The sequence below is a fragment of the Camponotus vicinus genome, unplaced genomic scaffold (genome assembly GCF_025532165.1).
Source record: "Camponotus vicinus isolate PSW18456_S1 unplaced genomic scaffold, iyCamVici1.0 SCAF_4, whole genome shotgun sequence".
NCBI lineage: Eukaryota > Metazoa > Arthropoda > Insecta > Hymenoptera > Formicidae > Camponotus > Camponotus vicinus.
The window spans coordinates 16,480,112-16,504,391 of NW_028141976.1; the positions used below are offsets into that span (position 1 = coordinate 16,480,112).

General features: G+C 30.9%; 3 protein-coding genes and 1 long non-coding RNA gene across 7 annotated transcripts; all 4 read right to left on the minus strand.

Moving 5' to 3' along the window:
• Positions 1 to 199: 199 nt before the first annotated feature.
• LOC145970660 (epidermal growth factor-like protein) lies at positions 200 to 1,884 on the minus strand (the record flags this gene model as incomplete). The annotated part of the gene is made up of 3 exons (XM_083097530.1): positions 200 to 1,243; positions 1,499 to 1,514; positions 1,718 to 1,884. Coding segments are annotated over 3 exons (603 nt in total), but the record flags the coding sequence as incomplete, so codon positions are not given.
• LOC145969615 (uncharacterized) lies at positions 1,765 to 2,945 on the minus strand. Of its 4 annotated transcripts, none has more exons than XR_014438203.1 (3): positions 2,566 to 2,945; positions 2,305 to 2,388; positions 1,765 to 1,913 (listed from the first exon to the last, which is right to left on the minus strand). It is a non-coding gene; the product is annotated as an uncharacterized LOC145969615 (long non-coding RNA). The 4 variants fall into 4 exon arrangements; XR_014438202.1 differs by having other exon boundaries at positions 2,305 to 2,412; positions 2,513 to 2,945; XR_014438201.1 differs by lacking the exon at positions 1,765 to 1,913 and adding an exon at positions 1,980 to 2,146.
• A 475-nt stretch (positions 2,946 to 3,420) lies between these two features.
• LOC145969614 (uncharacterized) lies at positions 3,421 to 5,929 on the minus strand. Its single transcript, XM_083095675.1, has 4 exons — positions 5,712 to 5,929; positions 5,473 to 5,548; positions 4,842 to 5,278; positions 3,421 to 4,422 (listed from the first exon to the last, which is right to left on the minus strand). The coding sequence occupies exons 1-4, from the start codon at positions 5,867 to 5,869 to the stop codon at positions 3,588 to 3,590; spliced, it is 1,506 nt and encodes a 501-aa protein (XP_082951801.1). The 5' UTR covers positions 5,870 to 5,929; the 3' UTR covers positions 3,421 to 3,587.
• Positions 5,930 to 7,134: 1,205 nt separating this feature from the next.
• Positions 7,135 to 24,021, minus strand: LOC145969616 (uncharacterized). Its single transcript, XM_083095677.1, has 11 exons — positions 23,485 to 24,021; positions 21,039 to 21,171; positions 20,823 to 20,948; positions 20,419 to 20,545; positions 12,505 to 12,688; positions 10,449 to 10,566; positions 10,087 to 10,331; positions 9,361 to 9,645; positions 9,034 to 9,264; positions 8,644 to 8,784; positions 7,135 to 8,374 (listed from the first exon to the last, which is right to left on the minus strand). The coding sequence occupies exons 3-11, from the start codon at positions 20,927 to 20,929 to the stop codon at positions 8,226 to 8,228; spliced, it is 1,587 nt and encodes a 528-aa protein (XP_082951803.1). The 5' UTR covers positions 20,930 to 20,948; positions 21,039 to 21,171; positions 23,485 to 24,021; the 3' UTR covers positions 7,135 to 8,225.
• Positions 24,022 to 24,280: the final 259 nt, after the last annotated feature.

Below are 24,280 nucleotides of genomic sequence, written 5' to 3' on the forward strand. Positions count from 1 at the left end.
TTACGATGCAACAATATCGGTTATATGCAAAGTTGCACAATAAGAAAATTATATCTAGATTAGTTTATACAATGTTATTTAAGAATTTAATATCAGCCATCAAAGTAATTATTACAATATAAAAATTTTAATTACATATAAATGTGTGATAATAATCTATCTGTACATTATTATTTGATACATTTTTCAAATATATCATAGCAAATATATACATATATCATAACAAATATATGTTGTAAAGGAAAAAAATGTATATTATAAATTTATGAATATAAAATTTCTTAGTTGATTATAATGCGTAAAATTTACTTGTCAAATTAATCTAATATATCAATACTAGAGTTACAACGAATATTCGGCTATTCGGTATTCTGCAATATTTTTCGGTATCCTGCAATTCTATTCAGTAATATTATTAATATATTAATCCACTATTCGTTCGATTGCCGAATATTTTTAAATGTCTAAATTGAAGAAAATAGTAAAATTATAGAGTTGCAACGAAGTATATTCGGCACCTAATTAAATATCGAATATTAGACCAAATCATACTATTACTATTTCCTTCATGGAGTCATGCTACTATTATTTACTTCAATTTAGACATTTAAAAATATTCAGTATTCGAACGAATATCAAATAGTAAAAATATTGCCAAATAGAACAGAATATCGAATAGTTAGCCGAATATTCATTGCAACTTTAATCAATACGTTTCGTGTCATTAAATTTTTTTTACATTTCGGAAACAGCGTTTATTCTTGCGGGTCACATATTCGCCGACCATTTTCCTCACGGTACCCGAAATTATAAATACAGACATTCAGACGCCGTTCGCGCATCCGTTTTTGCATTCCGGCACGCAACTTGTGAGATCATCGGTATCGTGAATGTATCCTTGATTGCAAGTGCATTGGTCCGGTCCGATGCAATAGCCATTTAAGCATGGATGCTGGCACAAGCTTATAGCCATATTATTTCCGTCATCTCGGATACACCTATCCGTCAAAAGATCGTTGCAGAATCCTGAATCGCACTCGCACAAATTCGGAGCAACGCAGCGTCCGTTCAAGCTGGAACCATATAGACATTGCGGAGAATCTGCCAGGGAAACGCATTCACCGATAACATTGCGCGTAAAAACGGGTCTGCATTGACAAATATTCAGCGCGAGACATTCGCCGCTATAGGCAGGTAGACAATGAGGGATGCAGGACTCACGGTCGTTGTAAATATTAGGATACTTATAACAGTTTTCTTAATGTTAAACTTGTTTTGTCAAACTGGATAAAAATATTACGAAATATGCAATACAGACAATATTGACGGTATATATTCGTAATATTTATTTGTAAATTTATTATGCTTGTAAAACCACACACGTAATTATTTATATCGCGAATATAAATAATATTAATTGCGCAAACGTTAGTGTATATTTATGAAAGTTAAAAAATAACTTATTTATATGTATATGCCTACATATATATAAAATTACAAGATCTATAATTACTCTGCAGCGTAATATTGTATCCGATAAACTTAATATTCTTTATCCACTATATATATCTTCCCGTTCTTCAAAAACAGATTAAAAATATAATTTTACAATTATGAGGCAAAGTTTAATCAGCGTGTAGAATATTATGCCGATGCTAGAAAGATTCCGTGATCATCGAAAATCATAAAATAAGATTCGAAAGGGTAAGATAATTACTTGTGACAAGTGCATACACCTGTTCCGCATGTACCGTACAAGCAACCTTCTTTGCAAGCGCCTACGCACTCGTTGTTATTATTCAAGATGATTCCTAGCTTGCATTGACAAACATTCGGCGCCACGCATTCGCCATTTCTGCATCCATCGGGATAGACAGATTTACACTACGCCGCCTACCTCCTCGTAGCTTCAGCTGGAGCAACAAAATCGGGAATAAAGCAACAAAAGAGCACTAAATTTATATATAAGTTTTATTCGATTGTGCTAAAGTGGCTGTGCCAGCTTAATAGACGTGCATATTTCTGGGAAGAAACAGTAGGCGTTTTCTTGGCACTCATATGTGCAGACAGGCATGCAAATGTTATTTGTCACGTTACGCTTGTAACCGATGCAACAATCCAGAATAGTAATCCAACTATCATTATACTGAGGTAAACAAAAAATTTATCTATTTTTATAATCTTTATAGAAACTATTTAAATAATTTATATCGAATTTTGTAACGCACAATGTTACATTTTAAGATTACATTTTGTATGTTTCCTGGAAATTTAATTTACTATATTTATCAAAAATTAACATACAGAAAAATTTTGGGTCCAAAGAAACAGATATTCATCTGTTGGCTATCTTCAGGGAGTTGTGAGATGATATTGTAAGGCGATTCGCTAGAATTCAAAGCATGATTGTATCTATAATAAGAATAGATATTTATATTATTATTACGCGCACATAGTAAATAAGAATATGAAAATAGAAAATTGAAATGTATTATCGTCAGAAATGTATTACGCTCGTTTCGAAAAATTATTTATGGCATCGTTTTGTAACAAAGAGCATTTTACGAGAAATTGGTCCATAGAAGTTGATAATAGTGTCTGTACGACAACGCGGTCGATGTCCATCCTTTACACCGTTTGTTGCCCAGGTGCTGACACATATGCACGTAAAAAAACTAGGCAAATCAATAATTTCTGCATGTTGCATGAACGATCGCAAATTTACTACTATTATTACTTATTTTCGTTCAGAGAGCGACCATCATCGCGATAAGACTGCTTTAAAGGTCAATAATTTTCACCTTCTCGATTAAACTGCGCAATATTCGTTCAAGGAAATAATTGTTATATATATATTGATATATAGAAGAACATTAATGGAGCTTTAAAAAGCAATAAAGCATTTATTTTTGTTATACTTTTATTCTTTTATCTTAATTATTGATTTAATTATTGCTATAAACTGGAATATAATGAATTAATTTAACACAGATTTAATTAATAAATTATATGGCTTGTAACTTTGTGTTAAAAAGTGAAAAAAGAAAATAATAGATTACAATTAAATTTTAGTTTAATAATGTCATCAGATATTTTAGAATTTTAGATGAATCATAAAAATTAGGCTTTGCAAGATTTTTCTACATTCCAAATAAAAATTGTAAAACATAATTTTCTTTATATTATGTATTTATGTCATACACACATATTAAATTGTGATAAAGTGTAAGAGAAAATATATAATGTGTGAAAGTTATTATAATTAAAAAACATTTTTTCGCCTTACTTTCTGAATTAGATTATCCGATGGTTTATGCTGAATTTAATGTTTATATGCATATAATGGTTTGAGAAAAAATAATTTCCTCTTAAAAAATTAATTAAATTTTGAAATAAAAATTAAACTATCGTATAAAAATATATGTTTTCTGAATCTGTATGTATATTTATTATAAATTTTACATATTGATGTTTATACAATCCCTCTCATATCATCCGGAAATGAATGTATGCTCGCTTTGTAAAATTAATCTAAGTATTAAGACGCTTTGTGTCATCAGTTTTTCCGTACATCTTGGAAACAACGCTTATTCTTGCGGGACACATCTTTCCCGACCCTTGACACCGCTTTCTTTCCGATATCCGGGATTACAAATACAGCGATTCGGCAAGGTGCACACGCCGTTCAAGCATCCGCCCTTGCATACCGGCAAGCATCTTGAGCGTGTGACATCACGAGGATCGTGAGTATATCCGTCATTGCAGGTGCACTGATTCGGCCCTGTACATCGGCCGTTCAAGCACGGATGGTGGCAGATGTTCACATCCATATCATCCCCTTCATATACGCATCTACCTGTATCAGGATCGTTGCGGAATCCCGGGTTACAGATGCACACATTCGAGGCGATGCACCGTGCGTTTGGACCGCAACCGTATCTGCATTGCGAGCTGGTCGCGTTGGAGGATGGCAGGGAAACGCATCTACCGGTATCGGGATCGGGTATGAATCCTGGTTGGCAGGCGCATCGGTTATGTCCAATGCAGGTGCCGTGCGGACCGCAATCGTATCTACAGTCACCGGAATGCGTTGGGATGGTGGGTGTCGATACGGGGATGCATCTACCGGTATCGGGATCGACGCTGTATCCGTATCCGCACTGCGATGAACCAGGACTAGTCGGGACGCATCGACCGCTATAACGATCCCGCGTATATCCGGATCTGCACGTACAAGTGTTCGGCGCGATACATTCGCCGTCTTCGCAGCCACCCGGACAATTCGGCACGCAACCTCTGGTGCGATCGTGCGTAAAACCGGGTCTGCATCTACAAGTGTTCGGCGCCATACATACACCGCTGTCGCAGTTGTCTGAGCAGTGAGGGATGCAGGACTCGCGGTCGCCAGAAGGATTAATGTATCTGTGAAATAATTTATGTTAATGTTTCGTCAAACAATATGTTGAAAATATCAAAATTAGCAAGTGCGAAGTGTTCTATATAGTATAACAATTATATTATAACAATTGTATATCTCAAATTCTTTAGTATCTGTTCTTCTATACAAATAATATTACTCACGCAAATGTCGATATGCGTATAAAAATTTAAAGATAAATTATTTACATGTCTGCATAAAATTAATCAGTGTGTAACTATTTGCTGCGTAATATCATGTTCGATGAATTTAATTTTGATTTATCAATTATACATAGATATCTCTCCGTTAAAAACAAGGTTAATATATAATGTACAGCTTCACAATTATGAGGCAAAGTTATGCTAGAAATATTGTGTCGTCATCGGAGATCGTAGGATATTTAAAAGGATAAGATAATTACCCCTCCTGACAGGTGCACACACCCGGCGCGCTACACGTGCCATGCGTGCAGCCTCCCTCGCATGCGGCTACGCACTCCTTACGTTCATTCAGAGCGTATCCTGGTCTGCATCGGCAAACTCGCGGCGCCATGCATTCGCCGTTTCTGCATCCGTCGGGACAGATTGGTTTACACTGACCGTTTACCTCATCGTAGCCTAATTTGCATACGCAAACCTCCGGAGAGAAGCAATAAGCGTTCTCTTGGCACTGGTACGTACAGACAGGCATGCACACGCCGTCTTCGGAACGCCATCCCGATTGACAGCTGCAGATATTCGGTCCTGTACAACGACCGCCGAAACAGCCGCGATCACAACGCGGTTCGCACAAGCCGCTCGTCACATTGCGTTCGTAGCCGTCGCAACAGTCCAAAATAGTAATCCAACCACCATTGTACTGATAAACAGGATATTTACCTATTTTTATAACTATCGCCTTAAAGGACTTATTTGAATAATTTGTTTCGAATTTAATAGTGAATGTACAAATGTTGCATTCTAAGATCTTGTGTTTATCTTATAAAATTTATTAATTATATTTATTAAAAATTAACGCAGGAAAATTTTCGATCAAAGAAGAGAGTTACTTACAAATTGGCCTTCTGGTGGCTGAGGGATGGTATTATAAGGCGACCCACTAGAGTTCAAAGCCAAAACATGACTGTATCTATAATAAGCAGATATATTTACATATTTTATATTATTCTTAATGCGAGCATATTAAACAAAGTAACGAGAAAGTACAAAGAATATGTATGCAAAAAATAATATTGAATTGTATTATTGTCGGGATTATTACGCTGGTCTCGAATTGAAAATTTATTACTTACGGAACCGTTTTATAGCAAAGACTATTTTGCGAAGAATTTGTGCTACCATAATGGCTTGTGGGATGACGCGGTCGATGTCCACCCTTTACACCGTCTATGGCCCAGGTGCTGACACCCAGACACGTAAAAACGACCAAGCAGATCAATAATCTTTGCATGTTGCATGAACGATCGCGAATTTACTACTGGGTGCTTATTTTCGGTCAGAGAGCGGGCATCATCGTGATAAGAATGTCAAAGAGGCCAGGATTCTTCATCTTTCTGATTAAACTGCGCAACATTTGTTCAAGGAAACAGTTATCAGTTATGCATATCGATATGTCAAAGAGTCTTAATGGGGCCAATGAAGTGCATATGCCTGCTTCTTTAGATTTTTTCTTTATTTAATTATTGATTAGGTCATTACTAACTGGGACATAATTGACTCATTCGACAACGATTTTAATCGCATGAATAAATTATTTGTTGCAACTTGTAACTTTGAACATCAAGTGAAAGAAGACGATAATGTATCACAATTAAATTTTAATCTAATAATATCATCGAATATTTTTTGGGTGGAAATCATAAAAATTACACTTTTGCAAGATTCTTCTGAATTTTAAGTGAAAAATAATTCTTTTCGTGTTTACGCTATACACATATTAAATTATAATAAAGTATATGATATAATTGCGATAAAGTATAAAGAAATACATATAATGAAAGTAATTATAGTTAAGAAAAAAAAATATTTACAATATTTACTTACTTTATTTAAGTTATCCGAAGGTAAGATTATATTGAATTTAACGTTTATATAAATACAATGTTTCGAGAAAAAATAATTTCTGAATTTTCAAAAGAATAATCAAATTGTAATTTTAAAATAAACACTAAACTATCATCATATCACAAAACATGTTTGTTTTTTTAAATCTGCATGTGTATTTTATTTTGAATTTCGCTTTCCATATCGGCGTTGTTTATACAATTCCTCTGATATCATCCGGGAATGAATATATAAGCGAATCAGGGCAATAAGCCAGCGCAAGAATATGTTAAATGTGATAAGTGTACACAGCATATGTTTATTTAATTATGATAAACTAATGCTGACTGTAGATAACAATTCCTTGAAATGAGTGCTACTATTTATACTAGTTCTTCTCATTTTCTCTTTCCACAAAAATTATTCTTTTTTGAATAAATGAGAATAAAATTTTTCTAGGTATTATCAACGATAATAATATATATTCGATATTAATCAATTCTTTCCCATTTTTTTACAAAAAGCATCCTAGCATACAACGTTAAAATAATGCGACACTTTAAAGTAATAACATCAAAATAGTAATGAATAAAAAATTTAAAAGATTATATTAAGTTTATATAAGATATATATTTTCAGTACATAATTTATTTTATTTATCATACATAATTATCAAAAGATTTTTTTTTCATTTTTATGGAAATATATTAACATTATATTTTTCTACAATGCATATACATTGCATCGATTTAATATAGGATTTTATAATTCTTTGGCTTCATTTTAACACAAAACAATTATTAAGTGTAGTCTTTACGATTAAGAATTTACATCATTGATTATAAATTATAACTTACTTACATATCACTACTGATATAACTCGGAAACGCAGTGCACATATGATTATGAAGTGTCGGAGGATGTTTTTATATGTAGAAAAAAATGCTACATTTTTAAGATGAGATTATTACAAAGTAATTATTAATTTATATAAAAAATCTATAATAATATTAAAAATGAATAATAATGTTATAAAAAATTGGTAAAAAGATTCTTAAATTTAAAAAAGGAATATTATATACTTGATATTTTGTTTCGTGAGCAATATGACAATATTTAATCTAAACGTATTACTCGTAATATTAATTGTGGAGTAAATAATTAATTTATTAATTTATACAATGCAATTAATACGTAAAATACGCTGATATTGAATAAAATTGCCACATTTATCAGGCAATTTATTTTCATATCTATTTATTCGTAAACAGATAGCTTCGCATCGACTATACAAATGTTTAATATTAATGATAATGATAGTATGTCAGCAAGTTATATTTTCCCGATTGTTATACGAGAATATTATTTAGCGTTTTCCACCTAATTGTGCATTCGCGCGCAATCGTAATTCAGTGAATTTTCTCTCTCTCTCTCTCTCTCTCTTTCTCTCTTTCTCGGTTTGACGTCATTCCGTTGAAATAGTTGATTCAGAAAGTCATTGACAGTAAAGCTTAAACTTGTTTTTCTGCTTATCCCACTTAATTATAGTCACGTCCAGCCTTCAAGTGCATTTAACAGTTGTACGTAAGGTCGGAAACCAGTTTCGCGCATTTTTCAATAGAATCGAGTGATTGACTTTTCATCGATTCCTAATAGATCCTAATAGATTGTATTTCATCTAAAAATTTCATTTTTTTTAATGACTATATTGCATTATCAACTATAGATAGATTTGACTACGAATCTAATGAATAGTATCTTTATCACATATCCTTGCGATTGGATAGCGGAGTGGTTTGTAAAGGTATTTCATCGTATACATGCTCCGTATGCTCCGTATTATGATCAAAGTTTGTCTGCAAACGTATCAGAGTTGCTGATGGTCGATCGTAATGGCCGTCTTGTAACAGATCTATGATTCACAGTAATATAAATTAAATATTTTAAAGATGATATCATAAATAAGAGCTTTATAGTTTAATCTTTTTGAAGCAGCAATTATATCATAATATTATAATTACATTAATATGTAAAATATTATCTATATTACATAGATTAACTATTTACATCTATTACCTATTAGATTTTTATTAATCTAATGAAGATATTTTTTTGTAACTATTATGATATTGCTGCGTTTTTTGCGAGTATGATAAATTTTCTAAAAAAATAGGAACTTACCGCGAAGATTACCGGAAATTCGCAGACCGATTGTAGCGGCACCATTAGCATAAGTATTCAAGGACTCTATGCCGTCAACAGTCAATATCGTTTCCGGTTCTGTATTAGTAGCAAATATGGAATTCACACGAATCGGAAGTGCTAAAATAGAAATTCGCATATATACGTATATATACGTATGTTGGTACAACAAAGCTAATTAGCGATCGTACAAAGGACTAGATGATATCGCACGATTATAACTTCTTCGCTAGTTATGACGGTCAAGAACCATCGTCGCGGTCGTTACGTGGCTAGATTGCATCAGGGTCAAGGATATATGGATTTCACTAACAATTCAGAACTAAGAAGAGAATGTTGCATCAAGTGAGTGTAATGCTCGGTACTTACGAGGCAAGCTAGTGTTCACCACTGTGGACAATCTTTTGCTGTTCATGCTTTCACGTTCTTGATTCTTGGTCTTTTCGTCGTCGTAGATGGCAAGTCGAACGGTCTCGAACAGTTTGGAACGCATGTGAAGGACCATAACCACTGCGAGCGAGGTCAGACCGAGGGAGACGATCGCAGCCACGACGATTAGAGCGATGTCCAGTGGAATCGGCGTAGATGTCTGAATGTCGTCTGACGTGGCAACGAAAACACTTTGTTTCAGTAGATCGAATGCATAAAATGTGAAGATATTTATATATATTTCCAAAATATTTCTGAAAATAATACCTTTATGAACGGTTTTTACATAATCGATATTTGGCACATCAATACTTTCATCGTTTTCTACGTGTCTGAGAAACGCATTCTTCGTTGCAAACTTTTGCTTATCTTTTTCGACGTCCCTTCTGCGTTCGGGAACAGAGACTAGTACAATTACTGGTCGAGCAGTGGTCGAAAGATTCTGTCGTGTTTCGTTTGTTGTTGCTTCTTGAGGAGGGATCGCGATCGAAGCAGTTGCTGGACTTGTCGTTTCCGAAATATAATTTGTATCATTCCATCTGTCATTCATATCTACAGGTAAAATTAACTATTATAATATCTTACAATATCATTAATCTACATTATTAGTTAATTATTAAATTATATTAAATTAAAAGACAATCTATCGTTTATGTCAGAATAGAAAGTACCATGTACCATCGATCATGGCAGCGTGTTAAATAAAAAGTGTAAATATTATTAACAAATAATTTTTTTGCGTAAGGAGAGTAAAAAATATATAATTTGATTGATATTAAAGTTCTTTAATTAGAGACTCTTATATTAGAAACTCTTTTTAATAAATTTTAATTAATAAATTTTTCTTGACACTTCTGTGCACTTCTCTAACAGGCTTAAACACCTGAAGAGCCATTTCTATATTTATGGAGAAAGAGCCATTTCTATATTTATGGGGAAAACAATTGTGCAATGCGCACACAAATACTTTCTTCGGTAAATGCATTATTTCACCTTCTGTCTGGCGCTCAGTAGTCTCACGCGGCGCTGAGACACCTTCTGTATACTCCATGTCGTTAATTCTGGGTGTTTTAGTAGTAGAGCTCCGCAAATAAGCAGGTGACGTTTGTTCGGCAAAAAAAGCATCATCCTTTGTGCATCTTCCGGTTATGGCATCGCAGTTATTGTCCCGGTTTTGACATGTGCATTTGTTTGCGCAATCCGGACCCCATTGGCCGATTGCACAATGCTCTTGGCATCTGAAAAAGAAATTATAATCATTTTTGGCATAATTTTGATTTTAACTTATTAAATATTTTGCTGCCTTCATTTCTTGGTAGAAGCTTTCATTTATGTAAGATTTTTTAACTGCTTACTGTGGCCCTTGCAGTCCTGGAGAACATTGACAAGCGCCATTTATAGGATCGCAGATGCTATTTTCATCGCAATTGCACATTTCCATACAGTAAAGACCCCAGGTACCTGGCGGGCATCCTATTAAATGAAATTAATATTCGATTTTATAAATATAATATATAACGTTTGAATATTTATAAGAAATAATGTCTGATATATTTATTCCACTAACATCTTTATTTGTACTATTTTCTTTCCAAAAAAAACTTACATTTTGAACTATATCATATATGTATTTTATGCAATATTTTAGACTACGATTTGATATATTTCCATGTAATGTATTAAAATATTACATGAAAATTATACTGATGTAACAGAGATAATTAAATGTAATTGCCGAAAGTAACAGTTTGAAATAGCTGTAAAATGTATCTAGGAGATATATTTTTAAGATACATTTTTAAGAATGAGATTATCATTGTGCGAATATCTTTTATAAAGCATTAACGTCACGATTATGTTATGTGTCATGATATCAACCATTGTATCTGATCCATGCCGCCCACGACCTTCTTGAATGTTCATGAGAAAGTAACGGCTTCGTAACTTCCGGGCTTCCGTAACTTTCGAAGCCCCCGATTGTATTGATGCAACAGTTGTATGTAACTTTTGCTTGTTTGATAACGCGATAAATTTGTAATTTTATTATTAACCTAATACTCATGATTTCACAATAAAGAAATTGTTAATAATTTTAGTAAATTAAAATAATTTTAAAAAGTAAAATAACTTTAGTAAATTCAAATTGAAAAAAGCAAGATTAATATTATATAAATAGCAAAAAGAGAATTGATTGAAGTTAATAGTATAAAAAAACAAATATTGCTTTAAGAATTTCTCTAGTTATGCATTCTATTGCTTTAGAATAATTAATATTTTTTTAATCTAGAATAATTAATATATATTGTCGTCTTTTTATAGTAATTTTGCTTATATTTTGCTTACCATTTTGCAACGATGTTAATATGATGTTAGTTTTAGCGAAATGTGAGAATGATGCCTTATTTATCCTGCTCATTATGATTTACATGGAAATATTATTTGTCTTTGAAAATAATCACTTTATATGCGCGTTCTTTTGATCATGGAAAGTCGGTTTGTTTTATAGAACGTGAAATTTCTCGCTGTATGCATTTTGTAATTTGTTTCAGATTTATTCGCTCTCAATTCTTAATTTTTTTTCTCTCAATTCTTAATTCTTAATTTCTTAGTTTTTCATAATTTGATAATGCATCACTAATTTATTTAGTCCCACGTATTTTTCGAATGGAAATTATTTTAAAACTGTCACTGAATTTATAAATCACACAGACCTTGAATGTTACCAGTGAGTTTATTAATTATACGGATGTTCAAAATTTTTTGAAGGTTTACTGCACGCGACTTTATGTATATTTGACTATATGTATATTTATAACTGTTTATATTGCCTTGGTTTACATATTTTTTTTAAATGTCAGTGATTCATTAGCATTTAATTAGCACTGCAAATATTATTCCGTTCCAATAAATAGATGTTGCAAGTATCATCGACTAAGGAGCTTGCTTCAAGGACCTTCTAAAACGCCTTCATTTTTTTTTAGGTATCTAAATAGCCCACTTTTATATTCATGTTGCGAATGATGTTACGTTTCATTATCAGATGAATCTAATGTCTTAAGTAATCATATATGTCGAGCAATAGAAATTAAATTAGTAAATTTAACATTGCTAGATAAGAAACATGTAAAGGAGAGATGCAATAAGACTTGTAAATATAATAGAAAGAAAGAATTTCATTCTTTTACTTATTTTAATGTAATTTTTTTGCATCATCACAGAAAGCAGAATAATTATGATAATAAGCACATGTTATATGTGATATTCATATTATAAATTATATGAAGACCTTAAAATATACTTTAATTATAAATACAAAAATTATAAATTTAAATGATCAATAATATATCACCAAATTCAAAACTAAATTTCATAAGGACGTTGATTAATCAATTAATTTTAATATCAACTCACCATGTGCGCAATCATCTCCGTGATATCCAGGATCACAGTGACATTTATTTGGTGCAATACATACACCCGCCAGACATTTGTCGCATAGCGGTGAACACCTCGCATCCGTCTTTGTATCATTGTAAATCATCAGCATTTTGTATCCTTCGCAGCATTCTCTTACAATTTTCGATTTCTGTTCCGTCTGTAATACATATTTCGCATATAATATATGTTTGCATATATTTCATGATTATATTTCAATTAAGGTAAATACAATGTCAAAAGAATATTTTGAAATTCAATTGTATTTTAAAATGTGTTTATGGTTTCGGCAATTATTAATAATTTTTGGCATTTTTATTGTCGCATATTAATAATTCATTGATTTGAAAGTTTAATATTTACATTATTAGTATGAGATAATATTTAAACATATAAATGATATCTCGTCTTATTTTTTTTTTTGCTTTGAGAACACGTACGATTTCTCCGATGATTCCAATTTCAAAAAAAAATTCCGGGGATAAGATGATTATTTCACTCCTTAAAGTATGAGATTCCGACCATTAATGAGAGTAAAAGTGAGAATGCAGAGAGCACACGCGATGAGAAATGAAAAGGAATCACAAGGAACATGATGAAGAATATACGTGAGCGTAACAAGTTCTTCTTTGCATAATAAATTTATTTGTGATCAAATCATATGTAAAAATACAAAAAAATATGATAGTAAATAGATAGTAGAGATAAAATGTATTCGAATATAGATTGAAAAGATAATTCTCAAACTTGATTTTTATTTATTTGTTCAGTTTTAATTACTTATTATGAATGATAAATCACTTTATTTACATTTATATGATACTCTTTTAAATTTTTATATAATAATATATTTTATTGTCAACTATTTTTCACAAGTCTCGAACTTTTATTTTGGCAGATTCCTATGTGTAATAATTTGTCATTATTTCCCAAGAATGCTATTACGTGATATGTGCTCACACATACACACACACACACACACACATACATTGAGAATTAAATACCGAAGACTCGAAAAAAATTCTCTCTGACATAAAAGGATACGCGCGTGAAAACAAGCGTTCATAAATTAAGACCGTCCGTTTTTCATTTCTATATATACAAACGTTATTACATTTCGCCGCCGTTCACCGCTTTTGCGGTCGAGAAGTGATCGCGTTATGTGAAATTCACCTGAAACATTGCAGCAAACCAATGCCAAACGATCGCGTTACATTCTTCTCTTTTACTTAATTACGGATGATGTTCCGTTCATAAAACGAGCAGCGCACCTTTAATACATATTATTATGCAGATTTCACACGATCTAATTTCTCAACTGGATACGCCGTCATGGAGATAATGACTTCATAGCATACTTTTAGAAACATAAACAAGGTCTCTGATATAAACTAAATTATATGTAAATTGATTAATATATGTGTGTCATAAAGTTTGAACGCTTTCTTTCGCTTTCACTACGATATATTATCAAGAGATTTTATTATTTTAACATACGTGATGTTGCATAATTATTGTTATACTTTTCATTTGTGGATTTTTCAAATAATTATTTTTTTCTAGAAATATGTAAAATTGAAATAAGAAATATATAATCTACGTAACACACGATTTATCACACATAAATCATTATAAAATGATGTAAGCTTAAAAAATTAATTCATCGAATATTGAATAAAAATAGAAATTATAATTTTATTAGCTATATTTATTTTCTTTTTAATTACTTTATTTTTAGTAGATTTCTGATTTTAATGTAATTGTTAAATATCATTGTCTAGAAACTTTAATTGTCTAGAAATTCCAAAAATTTGGAATGTGTGAAAATGTGTAAAATAATGCTTATAAATAATTTCTTATTAAAAAATACTTATACCAAAATGTGTTTTTTATCTTTAAACTTTAAAATTTAATATTTAACAATAAATAATTGTTGTATAAAATTTTTATATAAAATTTGAGTTGTATCTTATATTAATCAATGAATATTTTATCTATTTTCATAAATTATTTAAAATCACAAATCTTTGGAGCAAGTTATTAGATGCACTGAAAACTAAGGTAAAAGTTGTTCTCATTAATAACATGACTGACATGATTAATTTACAGAGCAAATCTTTCGATTATATAACATGATTCTCTTTCGATCAAAAGAGATAGTTATTAATTAAAATTATTAATTACATCGATTTAGGAAATCTGGTGAAATCATTAAAGTCGATAAAAAGTATGCATAATGTAGTAAATTGTATTATTTAACTATTATGTCATTATTTAATCAATATAAGCATCATCTTGATAATGTTTGTACTATTCAATAATATCTTTTCTCACTTTTACTTATGATATACTTTATTTTAATTATTTTATATATAATTTAAAAAAATGAAAGTATGCCTTGGTTTATACGATGTATTGAACCAATTATACGTTGTAATTGTATTACGAATTATATATAAAAATATTTATATAATTAAATTATATATTAAATATTATGTAACTTATAGAGAAGAAATCAAAATTTTGAAAATATTTAACATTATAGATAAATTGTAATAAGAAGTAAAATGCTTGGTAATATATATTCTGATATATATAAATATCTATATAGAAGATTTGAGAGATTTAACCATAAGTGTCTAATGCTCGTGCGATATTACTCAAAAGTTGTGCAATTCAGACGTTTTCTAGAACGTTAGAAAACGCCAAATGACCTCAACTTGTCCAACAGTAATTCTCGCTCATTAGCTTGCTCATGTTTTTTTATCGAACATTCTTGTTTTAATCCAACTGTTAGGTGACATTGCAATGATAAATGTCAATTATGACATGCATGTCAATAATATACAGGGTGACCCATTTTAACTTAGGCAGCCAAATAACTCGAAAAATAAGCAAGATAGAGAAAAATGTTTTAGACAAAAGTTGTATGGTTTCGAGGGGGCCATAAGATGGTATCATTGGTTTGACCTTGAAGAGTCATTTGAAGGTCACGTGAAGGTCACTTCAATTTTTTTAAATGGAACATCCTATATATTTTTGTACATTCTTGTAGCTCATCTCGAGAGCTTTCCAAAACACTATAATTAAGTACATTTTCGTTAAGTACTTTTTGAGTTATGAGGCTTGAAATAATTTCTTAATTTTACATAAACCGTAAAATATCTTGTAAAATATTCATTTTTCGATTACCTTACCTTAATAGTTTTATGTACAAAATAATGAGAGGAATCAATTGGTGTAAAGAAAACACATAGTTGTTTCGAAGAAAAAATATGTATTTGCAATTAACAATTCCATATTTTTTCTTAAAAACAACTATGTGTTTTCTTTACACCAATTGATTCCTCTCATTATTTTGTACATAAAAGTATTAAGGTAAGATAATCGAAAAATGAATATTTTACAAGATATTTTACGGTTTATGTAAAATTAAGAAATTATTTCAAGCATCATAACTCAAAAAGTACTTAACGGAAAGGTACTTAATTATAGTGTTTTGGAAAGCTCTCGAAATAAGCTACAAGAATGTACAAAAATATATAGGGTATTCCATTTAAAAAAATTGAAGTGACCTTCACGTGACCTTCAAATGACTCTTCAAGGTCAAACCAATGATACCATCTTATGGCCCCCTCGAAACCATACAACTTTTGTCTAAAACATTTTTCTCTATCTTGCTTATTTTTCGAGTTATTTGGCTGCCTAAGTTAAAATGGGTCACCCTGTATATTACAGATTACTGTTAATAACGATTCTTTTTATCTTGTTTGCGTTTCTTTATCACGATTTTATTTGTGATAACTTTGATATGTTCTTTTTTACAAAACTTAAAAAACAACTTTGTATGTTGTTTTTTTACAAAAACTTGGGAGATTTCGCTTCATATCTCGTAATTGTACTACTTATCCCTAAGTTCTTATAATCGGTAATTAATAGCGCATTATCTTTACGACTCCTTTTTTTAATTCCCGATTAATAATCTCTTTTTGTAATTCGTGCGAAAGGACTGTTGATTTTTTTTTTCAATGGCGGAAATAAAACAAAAGAAATTCTCGCGATTCTTCGTGCTCGCGATTTTGCCCCAGAATCTTCACAATGATGTTTTATCTTACAAAGCTCGCACGTTTATTAATTTCCAAGAACGCAGCCGGTAATTAGCGAAATAACGACAAACATTGTTTTCACACAATGCATCTGCTCGGATTCGCGCCATCGTGTAGTCCCGTTTTTGTTTACATAAGCATTGCGTTATCAATTACATTGCTCCTCATACATAATCTATGTGTTACACGATGACGGCATAATACCTGGTCGTCCGTTTCGATTGTTGGTATGCTAATAAGCCAAAACCTTCGATTGAATGGCGAAATCATAAAGAACATGCGATTCAATGAGTCAGTTTACAGTTACGATAAATTTCGATTGGCAAAGCTCCAATGAAAGCTGTTGCGTATAATTCTTTGTATGTGTAATTCTATCATATATAATAATAAATGTATATAAATTAAGATAATAACGAGATAAATGCTCTCTGTAAAATTCTCAAATAGGCAATAAACAATTGATACTATTTTAAGACTTAATAAATGAAACAAATCGTTATTGAAATTAGCATGTTTTGCTAATTATGTGACCATTATGCAAATAAATTTTTAAACATCTCTTGTGTGAAAGCGAAAATAATTAAAAAAAAATTTTTGATTGCTCTATTGTAATGGTTTTTATAACATCACATTTATATTTCTTTTTAATTTTACTAAATGGAACTAAAATATAGATATCAAATAAAATTTTTTGATGTATGACAAATTTGTTATATAGAAATAAGCATCATAATTCAAGAAAAAAAAGGTTCGATACTTTTTTCTCAAAACAATATGCTAATTATAACAATGCGTGCATAATATATTATCGACACATAACGGCGAAATATTTTTTTTCTCATAAACTGCATGAAATAAGTCCATTGTCCACGTAATAAGCAGCGCGAAAATATCTCACGTACATATACGTGAACCCTACTTTGCATTAACTTACATTTTGTATGCGCGAGTTCTCATTCCGCGGGAATGTCTCGCACGGTGTTTTCCGTTTTGATCGTTCTCTTTCGGCTTTGATATAATACACAGTGGTATCACATGCCAATTACGAAACATCTTATGAGCGAGATCATTTCACTTCCGGTCCATTTTTCGAACCGCGAATCCTTGAACACGCACATTTTAAAGCAGGGCTGGGCCTTGTTAATCTAATTGGCAGATGGGCAATTTGTTCGATTGCTATAGAATCATATGAGAAAGTGCGAGTTTCTCTCGTATAATTTTACGTATTGCAATTCTAAGTTACATATAAGTTATATTTAACTAGTATTTTTAAATTTGATTCTTTGAATTATATCGAAATAAATCTAATTTATATATAATTAATTAATATTTACATAATTAATTACATTACAATAAAAATCTCTATTTAAATAAGTTCTAAGTATTCTTCCAAAGATAAATTCCAGAATTCTCTCTCTCTCTCTCTCTCTCTCTCTCTCTCTCTCTTATATTACTTCACATAAAATTTTTAATTTGATAATATATAACATAAATAAAAATAAATAAATAAATATACATAAATATTCAATCAAATTAAATGAATTGAATATTCAATTAATTAAATACTCATGTATATTTATTTATTTAATTTATATAAGAATTTATTATGGATTTGTGATTCTGTATTTTGCAAGCTTCTCCTTGAAAATAAAGTTTTTGCTTTTACATTATTCTGTTTCTTAAATATGAATATTTTTATTTTGTAGATAGCGAAAAAAAGTTATAATATTATATATTTCTTTTTTTAAAGAGAAACAGATTTTTCAGATTTATTATATATCAGATGTGTATGATTTTTTCAAACATTTAAAAAAGAATGAACTCACTAAAATTATATTTTTATAAGAATCTTATCCGCTATTAATTTTGGAACATGATCAGTCTGCGATGATATATGATATTTTTTACACATCAATTACGTTCATTTTCGCTACAACTCGATACACGTCACATCTCATCGTCGTTAAACGTTACATTCACTTTCATGCGGTATATTATCGAGTGCGCAAGCAGAGTAAATTAACAAGAGATTTCACATCGACTTTATTATTATGTCTGCGCCTCGGTAATTTATTCCTTAATTGAAGCGATATTGGGGTTCGATGTCGATCTTTCGTTAAATTATAAGCAGGCCTGTAATCATTGAATACATACTTGTAGTATCCCCTGCGAGATACAATCAATCGTGTAAATATAATTCTCAGAGGCCGTTTGTTTGTATCTTCCTATTTACGCGATTAGGTGCGTATTCTTTGGAAAAAAAGTTATTGCACACGAGAAATATACATCCTTTTCTTCTTTGTATGCACCTTTCGAGAAATTGTCTTATTATCGCGTGAAAATCGAAGATATATCTGCGATGTGTCGAGTTAAACGTTTCGTTTAAAATTGTCGACTTCCGGCATTTCCTTTTTCGAGGTGCCGCACAAAGTCGTGCGAAATCTTTTTCACCTAATGGCCCTCTTCTGGGTCGTTTCGTAATCCCAAGACAAGACAGGTTCCTCCTTCTTTCGGCGCGATTCGTTAATTCCGCGTTTCACAGAGTTTACAGCTGCAACTCGTCGTCCTCTTCTCGTTCCAACACGCACATGTGCGTACATTTTACTTTTTTTTATTTATTTGTTTAATCAGACTGCCGATTAATACAGACTTTCCCTGCGATAAACTCGGACAGCAAGAGCGAGAAAGATGGAAAACAAGGATGTACGTGTCACGAGAGAAAGACGGAGGATAAGAATGCAAAAGCGGAAGAGAATAGGTAGGTTGTTTTGTTGCATTGTGTATATATGGGGCGTGTGTTACACGATTTATCGCTTAGATATCAGCCACGCGAAGTATTTCGCCGTGTCCGCAGGCCGATCGTTTTCGATTCGCGCTGCTTAGGAATGAAACTTTTCCGTAACGAGAAGTGGAAATGAGAGTATGGCCGTGTTCCGAAATTACTGCCAGTTTACTGCCAGCACTGAAAATATATAATATACGTAACGTGCGCTATAGAATTTGCAGTACTGGCAGTAATTTCGGAACACGGCCTTTATGTAACTCCTATATAGCGACGCAATCGCTGTCATTAGAATAAATTATAGATCTATTGTTTAGCAAGTGTATCTTTTCTTTCGATAATTTTAATTTCGTCGATTCGCGGCGACGCTATTTCATTATTATACGTCACGTTGTTATATCTGATGCATAGGAATTTTAAGTTATCAATTTTATATTGATTAAATTAAATATAAAAATAACGTAATTTTTAATGGAGTACTTTCTCGCCTGTTGTATGCTACAAATTTTTGCAACACCGATCTTATTATATACTGACAAATTCTATTGTTGTATAAGTTTGTTATATTTTCCTTTGCACAGCCTGGGAAAATAACTCTTTTCCACGAGCCTTTAGCGTAGCGAGAGCTTGCAAAACTTACACTATCATCATAGTAGATCTCACTCATGAAGGATAAAAATAGCAAGCCTTTGTCTGCATAGATATTTGCATTGAACGCGAATTCATGCATTTTTATTGATAAAACTAGGCGTTGTCTTGATATAAATAACAGCTTCTCTGTTACTAATTTACTTATTAAAGTTATTTATTAAAGAAACTTTTAATTGATTATCTTCTAAATTTTTTAATATATTTTATTTAAATATACCGTCAAATAAATTGAAGAGAAAAAAAGAATTGAAAAATAAATGATAGAATTGATATTCCTTAAATCACAAAATTAAAATTAGCAATAAAATTAATAATAAATATAATAAGATTAATAATAAAATTAAGACTCACCTTTATGCGATATCGTTTTCGTAGCTCGGTCCGCGTCTTGGGGCATCTTGGGGGAATTTGTAGGCACCAGGTGAATGTATTGACTACGACCGGCTCGGTGTAAGTCTCGTACGACGTAACTGTGTAACTGTAATGTACGATCAATTAGTTGTTGATTAGTTCCGCGATACCCTTATCGAGCTTATAGCGGTATGCAGCGGCAGCAAGATACGCACATAATAATATGTGGCGTATTACGCATGCCGGCTTGACATTGTCAAGGCTTTTAGGTGAAGGTCTCTCTTAGAAAATATACATAAATATATATAAATAGATTTATTCTATGATGTCATCGAAAATAAAAATTATCATACCTATGTTTATTATATTATTATATTATTTGCCACATTTTTTGAGACACTAACTTTTCTACTCTTGAACACACGTGATCCCCGGTCAACGAGCTGGAAAGGGATACTGTCTCAAAGACCATGATCAAAAAGAAGATCCACGAAATCTCCGAGAAATTCATTTCAATACAATTACAAGATCTAGAAAATGCACTTTTTAAATATTTGTTTTATATATTTTATATGAACATATTTCAAGCAATTTTTTAAGTATTTTTATAACATACTTACTACTGTTAATATGATAAAAATATTTGAGCTTCGTGTTTTCCACAATTTCTTCACAATAATCTACATCGAATGAACCCTAATAGTCGTTGATATTGTTTGAGTAAAAATGACACTTTCATCTTCTTGTATATCACTAGGCAGAAAAAAAACTGTTATCGAACAGAAAATATATCTTTTTACTATTAATAATGTAAGACAAGAATAAGAATACGTCATGTAAATTAATTTCTACGCAATAATACACATACACACACACGCGCGCGCGCGTGTATATATATATATATACAATATATATTTATATATTTTTATTATACATATTATAATATATAACTATATAAAAATTATATACATATAATAATTTAAATAATTATTGAGGAAAAGGGTGATTTATTATAATAATAACTATTAGACATTCGTACAGGAATGGGCGGAAATGACAAATATCCCCTTTAAAAAGATCCTCAATGAGAGGAAGCATTAACTGTGAAATTGGTCGATCATGGTTTGGTAGAAGTGTGACATTCAATATTGAATATGCGTCACGTGTGAATGTCAAACCGTAACAAGGATAATGTAAAACAGAATACATGACAGAATAAACCACTAAATAGGTGAAATCGATATTCTCCATGAGAGTGCACATTTCGAATAGTGAATTTTGTGATATAATTTTCTCAATAATTATTTACTTATTATCTTTGATATTATTATAACTTATGCCAATGTTTTGTACGATTATTATTTGTACTTTTTATTGCAAAAAATAATTGATCTAATATACGACATTCACAGAAAAAATAGAATATATTATATAATTATTTCATATAATTATATTATATTATTATATATATTGTGAATATTTTTCTAATATTGTATCAATTTAAATCAATTGTTTTTTATAAAGAATATAAATAATAATAATGTTGTTGTTTGTAATATCTAATTGCTAATTTTAGAGACGTATTTATTTGTAAAAATATTGCGAAAGACATAAAAATATTGCTAATTAATTGATTAGAATAACTGCGATATGTTAATTCAATCAACTAATTTCGACTAATATTATAGCTGACATTTGAAATTTCACACGTGATATATAGCACAACTTTTTTCTGCTGTTATATCTTTTTTCACTTGAAGCGAGGTGGACAAGAAGTTGACGAGATATCGTCGTTTATTCAAACGCGTTCACCAGCTGTTTTAGTCGTGAGAATTTCGTTTCTTATTTAGAACTGTTGCGACAACCAGTTTAGTAATTTAAAAGAAAGTATCTCGATCAAGATGCACGTTTTCTAACATCGTTCATGAAATATATGCGTGAAAGCTGATAGTTAATAGCCGAATATATTAATTTATTATCTATGTAATGTCATTCAAAGTTAACCATTAATTCAAATTAAATTTCTCTATTTCTCCTAAAAAACAAACATTTTGATGATAGCCAATAGCTTATACATAATTATATTAAATGTAGAAAAAAATATTTTCTCCATTTTATATAAATTTTGAAGATTAATTGTTCTAGATATATAAATTAAATGATTTATATCTTTCGGAGTAGTTTATAATTGCTTTCATATTTTATAATATGTATCTCATTTTATTATTTTATATGTACCTGTGTCTCATTATATGTATTAGAATTGCCAAGACAAGGTGAGTAACAGACTTGTTTTGTAATTATTATGGAAAATATTAATAACCGATTTAATTAAGATATAAAATTCAAGCATATTGATTTCTTTATTAATTTGAAGATAGTCAATTCCTTTGTCCTTGAAAGTCACTTTAAATATTCTATTCTAAAGATCATCAATTATAAGGCTTGTAAGAACCTTGTTAGTGATAATAAGAACTTCGACCGTGATTATATAATTTGCAATTATCGAAATATCTAAATTAAAAATGCATCAAAAGTGCATCTCATATCTAATAAGGCAAATTATCTTTTTAGGCAAATTATTTAGGCAAAATATAGATGCAAATTTTATCAATGTTATCTCATTATGTATTTCTTTCACGAGTACGTTTATATAATTATAATTAGTACTAGATTATGTATTAATTAGACAATACTCTGATTTTTTAAAAATATTTTTATAATATTTTTATAATATTTTTATAATAGCTTACGGAATAAAGGAGGTGAATCAATACGTTTTGCGCTCGTAAAAGGGGGAAAAATTTGGCATGCATCGTCAGTATGCGGGTCAATATCAGTGTGTGAAAATCATATTTATTTTTACACTATTCTTTTCTGTGATGAAATAATTTTTTTGTTATTCTTGACTATAGCAATATAATAGTGTTTACATACTTTAAAATTTTTCTTTATTAAAATTGATATGATTGAAGTTATTAGAAAATACATTATATAAAATAACGTGTATTATAATATAACTCACATGAGAAACATAAAACATAATTGTCTTTATTTTTTACTTACTTTGAGTACTGCAGTTTTTATTTAATCCGTGTAAGTCCTTAACGTTGTATCACTCTTATATTATAGTTTCAGCTCATTATGTTCTCCGCAATTCTCATTAATGTCATTTAAAATAAAAATTAAATTATTTTTTCTATACTTTTTTCTCACACAAAATAACATATTAAAGTAGATAGAACGCCATGTCGCTTATACTTTAAAATTTACAAGAGATATTTGCATACTTCTGTTTTCACGTCATGTATCTTTTGTAAAATTCAAAAATGTGAATTCAAGTGAATTCGTGACGCGAATGTGAACTACAGACTATTTTTTATCTCACGAAAATGCCGTATCATTCCGCGAACACACACAGACGTGTATTTCTATTATGTTTTTACTATTGCAATGGCCAAGCCTTCACTCCGGAAAATGTCACTGTCGCTTTCACAGAGCGATTCACAACTGGTCCCAGGTTCGTAACGAGCAATTGGCGTCGCCGACACTCGGAATGCACTTGTGGCACAATGAACTCCGACCCTCTGACAACGACGATCACGACGACTACGACAACGATCACGTTGACGAAGAGTTGAGGGAAGGGCATGCTCAGAGGCGCGGAGGTCGTATGGGCCCTCGTTCCCGAAGCAAGGGAGAGAGAAGGTGTGATATCATCATGCTGGTACTTTAGTTAACAAAGCGACGAGGATATCCTGCGGAGACATTGACATTGCAAAGTACTATTGCGAGGTACTAGTAAAGCATGACAACAATAGAAGAAGGCGAGATCAATATTGTATGTAAAGAGACGCATTGG